The 10302-nt window shown below is 36.3% G+C and overlaps 1 protein-coding gene across 1 annotated transcript; it reads left to right on the top strand.

Annotated features, from left to right (window-relative positions):
• Positions 1–2945: 2945 nt before the first annotated feature.
• On the top strand, positions 2946–9028 carry park7 (parkinson protein 7). Its single transcript, XM_082156010.1, has 6 exons — positions 2946–3130; positions 4217–4318; positions 4692–4751; positions 5027–5096; positions 7974–8060; positions 8548–9028. The coding sequence occupies exons 1-6, from the start codon at positions 3041–3043 to the stop codon at positions 8706–8708; spliced, it is 570 nt and encodes a 189-aa protein (XP_082012136.1). The 5' UTR covers positions 2946–3040; the 3' UTR covers positions 8709–9028.
• The last annotated feature ends 1274 nt before the right edge of the window (positions 9029–10302 follow it).

The following is a 10302-nucleotide window of genomic DNA, read 5'->3' as shown; positions in this document are numbered from 1 at the left end:
GGGAGGTTTTCGAGAGTGCCAGCGACGCACCATTTTGAGCTTCCTCGACTTCTTCCTGAAGTCCACACACACGGCTAACTGGAAACAGACTGAATGTGGAAGTTTGAATCTGCTCACATTTCCTTTCCGCTCCATGACTGAACCTCGATTGAAAAGTTGCGTCTTTGCAGCCTGATGACATGCTTGTTGAGTTGTAAATCAGAGAAGAGAAAAGCAGAGTTGTTTAAACAGATTATGCGTTAAACTAAAAGTCAACATTAAACCGGCTCTATTTACTTTCTAAATGTGTGTTCTTGGACTTTACTGCACGATTCATATGCATGTGATGCCGGAGAAAAGTCTGAAGAGACTTTCCTTTTCTGCTGACATCACCATGGCCTCTATGTTTGGGTTTCTGTCCTGTGCAATTTTATATTTGATTCTCTCTTTTTTCACTTGCTGACCAACACAGAACCTTTTTTAGCATTAGTGCCACCATAATAAAGAGCAAAGTATGCAGATTAGGTGTTTAATTGATATTTTAGATGACTGTATTTCATCCTTCCCCTGCTGCCACAGAGACTGATGGGAAATGTAGTTTTGGTGCAAAAGCCTGTCATGTTGTAAATAAAATCACTCTGACATGAATTTCAATTTCAAAACTTTCTCTCCAGTCCATATTTTGAAAACAAGAATTGGCTAATTATTACCGAAACACATTTTTGAATAGTTATTGAAACATAAACACATGGTTCAAAAGTTTGGGGTCAGTTCGATTTTTTTTTATGTATTTGAAAGAAATCTCGCCAAGGCTGCATTTATTTGATCAAAAACACAGTAAAAACAGTAATATTGTGAAATATTATAACAATTTAAAATAACAACTTTCTATTTTAATATATTTTGAAATGTAATTTATTTTTAAATTACAAAGCTAGCATTACTCCAGTCGTCAGTGTCACATGATCCTTCAGAAATGTTTCTAATATGCTGATTTGCTGCTCATTTTCATCATTATCAGTGTTGAAAACAGACTTTTGTAGAAACTGTAATAACTGATTTTTTCAAGAATATTTTTAAGGTTAAAAAGAACAGCATTTATTTGAAACAGAAATCTTTTGTAACATTATAAATGTCTTTACTGTCACTTTTGATCAATTTAATGCGTCCTTGCTGAATAAAAGCATAAACAACTCAGACCGCGCCGCTGGATGAGGAGCCAGTCGTAACAGATGTCATTTACATATAGAAGTCTTAACTGTAAAATCAGAGAGATTGAAAGTAGTCATGGACACTAAATTAAGACTGTTTTGGTGCAATAACCCTTATTTTCAGGGAGAACAATTAAACTCCAAACCCAGCGTAAGCACGCATAACTCTGCTAGGCCTGTTTTACAAGGCGACAGCAGAAGCTGTGTTGAGTCCAAACTCAAGGATGTTCTCTTTTGTCTTGAGAATGTGTCAGTGCATCTTAACCAGCGCGAGCGGCTGCCAGCAGAGAGTATGTTGAGGATTGTGCACAGATGGTTCAGCGGGCGACTCCACATCGCCAGTGTTTCAAAGCCTAATCCCTCAGGATACCAGGGTCACCTGTTTTACAAACAACTTTAATTGCCATTTTGTATTTACAGCACAGGCACACTATACACTTCTTGGGTAAAGAGTTGGGGAAATAATTAAATAAAGAGGGAAAATAAGCTAGTGCTACTATGTAGGGTGAGCTCAGTTGATCCCAGTTGCATATGCTGGTAATCACCTCTCCCTGCTGGATTTGCACACAGGCACGCAACAAACAGGCCTCAGCCAGGACCCTGCGCAGTGTGTGTCCTTCTGACTGATGCATTATATATCACGGTCCAAATATGGAATCTCCAGATGCTTTTTCTGTAACAGCTTGAGACTTGTAGGCTACTTCTTTTTAGGGTGCAGGATTTAGATAATTTTGCACTGGGCGTTGGAGCAGTCCAACCTTCATCTACATTTTATTAAAATCAACACATTCATGATACAATTATTTTGAAAATATTGGAAATTTGCATCTGGTGTCAACATTTTTGTTGCTCATAGGTGATTATGACACTGAATGCGGTTACAAATACAATGGTCTATAGCGTCCTCTAGTGGCCAAAGAGCTACATTTCTCCAGAAATACCTGCACTGGCTTTTAACAGTGATGTTTTACCATTTTAAAAGCAAATAACATTTACTTAAGTTATTTTAAGTTTAAATAAATAAACAAACATTAAAGGGATGGTTTACGGCACCCAAAGACTTCATGGTATTTTTCCCCATACTATGGAAGTCAATGGGTGCCGCAAACTGTCTGGTTTACAACATTATTCAAAGTATCTTTTTTTTGTGTTCAGCAGAAGAAAGAAATTCTTGAGGGAGAGTAAGTAATGACAAATGTTCATTTTTGGTTGAACCCTTTAACCCAAGTGAAACTCTTCAAATGTAACATTACTGTGGATATATTCCCCTGTTGTTTAAAAGTTAAGAATATCCACCTCTAATTTTTTTTCTCAGGAGATCCAAACAGATATAAAATACACAAGGAACACTTTTATTCAGGTAATATTGATCTGTCGTTATTATTCTAGTTTTCCTTCCATAACTGAAAATAAATCAGATAATGAACACTATGCATTTTAGGGTATATTTAGGCTAATGGGCCTACATTTTCATCCATCTATATGGTGACTTTTTTTTTAATAAAATTGATTTTCACCCCTCAGATAATGATACAGTCTGTAGTATTTTGTAATAATTACTTTTTTATTGTAAAATAAAAATAAACAAAGCTTTTTTTTCTTTGTGATTTAATACGCATGATTATATTATGACAATAATATTTTGTCTGTACATGATTAAACGTAAGAATATAATAAATGAATGCACTAACTGTATATTCAAGAAGAATATAAGAGGACTTTTATTTTGCCTAGTAGTTCCCCACAAGTAACTAGACCCGGAAACACATTTTATAATAAATGTGTGATACGTGAGTGGGGTTATATTGAATTGCAGACAGACACAGACACAGGCCCTCGGACTCACAGCAATGGCCGGTAAAAGAGCTCTAGTGATTCTGGCGAAGGGAGCGGAGGAGATGGAGACGGTGATCCCGGTGGATGTCATGCGCAGAGCGGGGGTCTGTACCACACACACACACATGTTATATTGAGTGCCACTGAATGCATGTCTGTGGGCATCTAGTTATATATTATGCATGCTCTTCATTTTTGCGGTGTTCTTTAAGTGAATGCAGTGATCAGGTGTTTCTTTTGCATGGATGTTGCTCATGTGCAACTGTATATGGTCACACACACACACACACACACACACACACACACACACACACACACACACACACACACACACACACACACACTGCTGCCGCCAGACTCTGAGCTGCCACTGTGTAAATGCCAAAGTTTGCAGAGAGTCAACTGGACTGTGACATTATTACATAATCAGATTTTATAAGTACTTTTTTGGTAGAAGGTGAAACTTTATTCAAGGATGCATTATATTGATCAAGAGTGACAGTAAAGACATTTGTTATGTTAGAAAAGATTTCTGTTTTCAAAATAATAATAATAATGCTGTTATTTTGAACTTTTTCAAGAATCCTGGAAAAAACTTATCATAGTTTGCACAAATATATTAAGCAGCACAACTGTTTTTAACATTAATAATAATCATAAATGTTTCTTGAGCAGCAAATCAGCATATTAGAGTGATTTGTGAAGGATCATGTGACACTGAAGACTGGAGTAATGATGCTGAAAATTCAGCTTTGATCACAGGAATAAATTACATTTTAAACATTATTTAATATTATCTATCTATCTATCTATCTATCTATCTATCTATCTATCTATCTATCTATCTATCTATGTATATATATGTATATATGTGTGTGTGTGTGTGTGTGTGTGTGTGTGTGTGTGTGTGTGGGTGGGGGGGGGGGGGGGGTAATTTTAATAATGATATATCCTGTAAAAGTAAGTCCTGTAAACTTGCATGTTATATTATAACAAAAAAAAGCAAAAGTTTCACATTAGTTTCAAATGTAAAAATATACTGATAAAAAAAAAGCAGAAACATAAAATCTCTTATTTATACATCATTCAATCTTAAGCAAATTTCACAATTAGGTTTGGCTTTATATGTATGATTTTGTCAAATGCCAACTATTACACAGATATGCCCCTCATCTCTCTCTCTCTCTCAGATTGCTGTTACTGTGGCCGGTCTGGCGGGTAAAGAGCCAGTGCAATGCAGCCGTGAGGTCATGATCTGTCCCGACTCCAGTCTGGAGGACGCCCGCAAACAGGTTCGGCTTTAGCTCGGTCCCCATAACTTCAAAGTTGTCTAGAGATCATCATAAGTAGCTGCTGTTCTTCTGAATTCAATATCAGACTAAATCTCACTTCTTCTGTGAACTGATTTGTGCTGAATGAAGATGAAGGTGAATGGAGTGCTGTCTCCATCTACTGGATAAATAATGCATTGCCAGGAAACCCATACCATTGGTTACCATTCTAATTTAATTTAAATTGTTATAACTCGATTTAAACTAGACTTTCTTTAAACATTTTCAGTTTACCCTTGACATGTACAAATGCACATCAGCTTTATAACAATCTTGATAATGAAAACGTTCCTGGTTTTCCGCCGAATGCAGATGCATGTCATTTTTCTGACAGGGTCCATATGATGTCGTGCTTCTGCCTGGAGGTTTGCTCGGAGCTCAGAACCTTTCTGAGGTACAAATACGTTTTAATTATGTGTATTTAACGGTTGAACGGATTCCATAGGAGAGTTTAACGCCATGCACATCTTGCATAACATTATGCCGTGTCCCTCAAATAAATAGAAAACATCTTTGAGTCATCTTGCTGAGGTTAGAGATGCGGACGTATTGTGAAATGCAAACATTGCATAATCATGTAAATTCAAGAGATGTTGTGACAGTGTGACAGTGATTTCAGTAATGCATATTATATGTGTGTGTGTGTGTGTGTGTGCGCGTGTTTTGTAGTCTCCCGCTGTGAAAGAGGTGTTGAAGGACCAGGAGGGCAGGAAGGGTCTGATCGCTGCAATCTGTGCAGGTAATCTTCATATCGTGACCTCTGTGCGCACATTAACCTTTCCCTGAATTAACATCATTTATTTCAACTGTTTCAGTGCTGCTCCATTATGCAAAATGTCGGGGGAAGAGAAGTCGTATATTACCCTTTTCCTCCAGTATGAATTTCCCTGAGGGCCTTTGCCCCCGTTTGTACACCTGAACCGTCTGGATAATTTCTGGAAGATTTCTGTGCCACATATCTATGTCAATATGATGCTCACAGCTCACTGGATTATAATTATGACTGCCGATCTGTAAAACTAAAAATCTGAAATACAAATTATGAGGATAATGAGTTGTAATAATTGGCAGTATTAAGCACGTCCATCTTCATTTGGAAGCGTATTGAACACCGAGACGTGTGCTATCAGCTGTTCAAGGGCTTGTGAAGGACGTGGTGAATGAGGACAGTGAGCCCATGTGGCCGTAGAGAGCGCAGGAGAGTGGAAGGCGTCCCAGAAAACGGCAGATGTCCCTAAAGAGATCTGTTCTGAACAGCAAACGGCTTCTTTTAGTGCCGTGGAATACCTTTAAAACGGAGTCTATATAGTCGGGAATTCAGAATGCATGATTACATTGGCAAGATTAAATTAGCAGACACAATTTCTCTGGTAATTACACTGTCTAATTTGAAATCTGCATCCAAGTTTTTTAGCTTCAGTCCATGTCTGTATTTATTTATTTATACCTTTATTTAACCAGGAGGTCCCATTGAGATTCAGAATCTCTTTTACAAGAGAGACCTGGCCAAGGTAGCAGCCAAATCACAACAAATGCATACATAACAAACACCAAATTACATTTTCACGATAAAAAAAAAAAAGTACAAAATGTTAAAAATAAAAATATAAAACACAATGAGACTCTTAAGAAAAACAAGAACATGTCTCCATCACAACACTCTTTACAGTAGTTTTAAATTCATTTATGGAAATAAGAGTTTCTAACTTTAGCTCTTTTTGTAGATTATTCCACCCCCAAGGTGCTAAATAAGAAAAAGCATTTTTTCCCAATTCGGTTTTAACTCGTGGAACATTAACTCGGTTTTAACTCGTCTGTAACCTTTATATGCTGTATGCTAGGGTACTCCTAATAGTTGACAAACTGAACTTCTATATCACACACACACACACACACACACACACACACACACACACACACACACACACACACACACACACACACACACACACACACACACACACACACACACACACACACACACACACACACACACACACATATATGTGTATATATATCCACATAAATTATTGTTATATGTTGGGAACAATGTAAAATCAGATCCTAAGCACGCACATCCACAGCAAAGCAATATGTTGCTCAAATTGGGTGCTCAACAAGGAAATTAATAAAAAAGGGAAAAAAAGTCGGCACACCGCTGCTCAAAAAATATGAAAAATGTAATGATAGACTCACACACAAGTGGTAACATTTCGAGGACATAGGCTCTTCGTCCATTTTTATTTTTTATATTTTGGGAACAAAAATATATTATGTTGCAATGCCATAAATGCCCAGTGGGTTTTCTTTTCCCAGTTTTTTTATTATAATATATATATATATATATTCCATTTTAAAGTTTTAGTGATTTTTTTTTTTTTTGTGTGTGTGTCATTTATATTATATTTTTAATAATAATTCGTTACATTTATATAGCGCTTTTTCTGAGACCTCAAAGTGCTTTACATAGAAGGGGGATCTCCTCAACCACCACCAATGTGCAGCATCCACTTGGATGATGCGACGGCAGCCATATTGCGCCAGAACGCCCACCACACACCAGCTTACTGGTGGAGAGGAGACAGTGATGAAGCCAATCAGTATATGAAAAAACTATTTATAATGAATAGTGTCTATTAATGTCTATTCTAAGTTTTATTTTATTTATTTTTAGGTATATTATATAGTACTTCAAGTTCAATATACAGTACACTGTCTTGAAACCTAGCTAATTTAAAATAAGTTTTTTATTTTATTTTATTTTATTTTATTTTATTTTATTTTATTTTATTTTATTTTATTTTATTTTTTATTTTATTTTATTTTATTTTATTTTATTTTATTTTATTTTATTTTATTTTATTTTATTTTATTTTATTAATGTTTAGTTAATAGTTGTTTTATTTCAAGTAATGAAAAGGATTTTTACGGCTCTGGTTTTAGCTTTAGTTAACGATAATAACCCTGAACGTGCCTTACGGTCGTGATATTTTGCGAGCAAGCTTGACTATTCAAATGCAGTATGTTCCATGTAGTGAGGCTCTGATACCCTTTAAGACTGTGATTGGGACATAAAGGTCTATTATACCTGCCTGTCTTTTATTTCCTTTTGTGCACTGAGCTTCTGACAAGCAAGACCTGTAACAGTAGATGCCAGGGTCAGATCGGTCAGCAGACGTCCTGCCAGAGAAAGTGTAATCACTAGACCGCACTGGGCGTCTGCCAAAGTGCACAATCAATAGTTAAGAGCTCTCTTTTCATTAATGTTCAGATGAGCTTAGTGCACAGTCAGGGCTGCAAATTCGGCTGTTGTTATTTTTAGACCCTGTTTGTCCTTCCTTCCGTTCGTTCTTCCAATGCGGATTGCAGAATTAGATGGAAATTGTATACCTGGTTAATTTTGGATAATAATATTTTGATGTTTGGCTGATGGTGGTATGATGAACACCATGTTAAGCACTGGCACTGAACACTAAATCATGACTTATTTTCAGACTTCAGCAACACCACCAAAAAATAAGAATAACAGGATCATTATTTTCTTCATTATTTCCTACTTTTAAGAGAAAGCATAAGTGATTATCTAACTTTATATCATTTTTTTTACCTGTTGCAGGCCCGACGGCACTTTTGGCTCACGGTATTGCGTATGGCAGCACAGTTACCACTCATCCAGGTGCCAAGGACAAGATGATGGCTGGAGGTAATGTCTCTATGCATACCTAGTCATTTTCTCACAAGAATTGATGTCAGTGATGGAAACGTGCATACTTGAAAGGCATGTCATGGAAAAGATCACAAGATCAACATCCAACAGAGGGTGCTGTAGGGAACCGCACAATGACAAGTGTTGGAAAATTATAAGTAACAATGTCAGTGTTTGGAAAGGAATTTTACCATGTCTTAATGCATAATATGCACTGCTCTTACTGGAAATGTATTGGCAAACTGTTTATTGCATTGTGATATGTATATAATATTAAGTAGGCTACTGCATATATCTATAAATGTTATTGGTCATCCAGGATTTCTGTGTATGCACAGTTTACAAACTATGTTCAATGTAAAAGTAGTATGGCATCTCATGCAGACAAACAGCCAAAGTATTTTGCAGCAGGAGAACAAAGTTTGTACTTGTAGACTGTGGTGATATCTTTAGCCAAATGAATTATTTTGTGTTCTTCTTCTAGATCATTATAAATATTCAGAGGCTCGAGTTCAGAAGGATGGAAACGTGATCACCAGCAGAGGGCCAGGCACCAGCTTTGAGTTTGCCTTGACTATAGTGGAGGAGCTCATGGGTGCAGACGTCGCTGCCCAAGTCAAAGCCCCGCTCATCCTGAAAGACTAATCATCAGACTGTGAAGATCCACACTGTTTAAAGTTGCATTTACAATTGTACTGCTCTGCCAATATGAAAGGGAGTTTAATTTAATTGGCTTAGAATGTGATTTTTTTTTCTGATGCATAGAAATATTAATATTTAATGAAATTACTTAAATATATTTGAAGAGAATTATTGGAGACTGGCCATAGATTATCTAAATGGCAATTAAAGTAAAAATTTTTTTTTTTTTTTTTTTTTTTTGCAGCTTTCTGTCAGATTCCTAGTTTTCTTGCTTTGCACTTGTAAACTTCTGTACCAGAATAAAGTATAATGCGTTAAACTCATGAAGTCTCAACTTCTACATTTGACATTAATAGATAAATATCTGTGTTGCTTGTTATAATCTTGAGTATTTTGACGCCACAACAGCAAATATATGTGTGTGTGCATTTTTAAAACATCGATTAAAATATTTAATCTATTCGTCTTTAATGCACCGCATAGTTTGAGGATAGTGTATTGATCAGGCCTGAACAACTATTGGTCGTTTGTAACATATTTCCAGTGACGTACTGCAAGGCCAACCAATCAACCGCCGCTGTCTTGTCGCGGTGCGTCTCAACCAGCCAATAGGAGCGTCCCTGCGCAGCGCGAGTGTTTCTTTTGTAGCGCGTGGCGAGATTGTGAAAGCGGCAAAAAAAAAAAAGTCATTCGTTGCAGCTTGACCAACGTCACTCTGACTGAACGACCGCGCGACATCCCATAAAAAGCAGTTTTTAAAGGTGAAAATCGAAAAGCCGTCATATTTAATGAACCCTTATCCCTCTGCAAGGTAAGAATAAGATATGATATCCATGTTTAACGTCTGTTATGCAAGAAAAATCACGACTAGAGACTTTTTTGCTGCGGTAAATCTCTGAATATTTCATATAATGACGTTAAACTGCCGTTCTCTATGCATGTATATGAGGACTTTATGTCAGGCTACAGCTTATAAAGTTCGGAAATGATAAACAACTACTTTATGTTGTAGCCTATTTTACTATTCGCCTTCTATTTAGCTGGTTTATTGTCTCACTTTTGATTTTGATGAGCAGCATCTGGATCTGCGGGAGTCAGCATCTGCTTCCATATAATAATAATAATAATAATACTAAAAACATGCCAGCTTTTTGTTTACCATCTTTTAAATGTGATTTATACTCTAAGTAGAAATGGGTTTTGTAGAATATCCTTCGCATCACCCTTTACCAGTATTTACCATGGTTACTATAGTTTACTCTAAAACACCCTTTTTACTGTTACTACTGTAAAACATGATAACGTTACAGCTTACTTAGACGGTGAAATAATATTTCATTTAGTTTATTATTAATGTTTGATGACATTGGCTAATACCAAGTTAGTTTAATTAAAATAACAAACACTGTGTTGTGGTGTTTTGGTGGAAATTATGGTTATCATGGTGTGTTTTTTTTTTTTTTTATGTATGAGGGAATTGCCTTAGAAAACATATGCACATTAACCATTTACATTACATTTATACATTTGCCAGCTTTTATACAAAGTGACTTAGATTACATTCAAGGATGCATGCCTTCCCTAGGAATCGAACCAA

Source organism: Leuciscus leuciscus, assembly GCF_965113295.1.
Source record: "Leuciscus leuciscus genome assembly, chromosome: 23".
Taxonomy (NCBI): Eukaryota; Metazoa; Chordata; class Actinopteri; order Cypriniformes; family Leuciscidae; genus Leuciscus; species Leuciscus leuciscus.
This window is presented reverse-complemented; position numbering and strand designations above follow the sequence as displayed.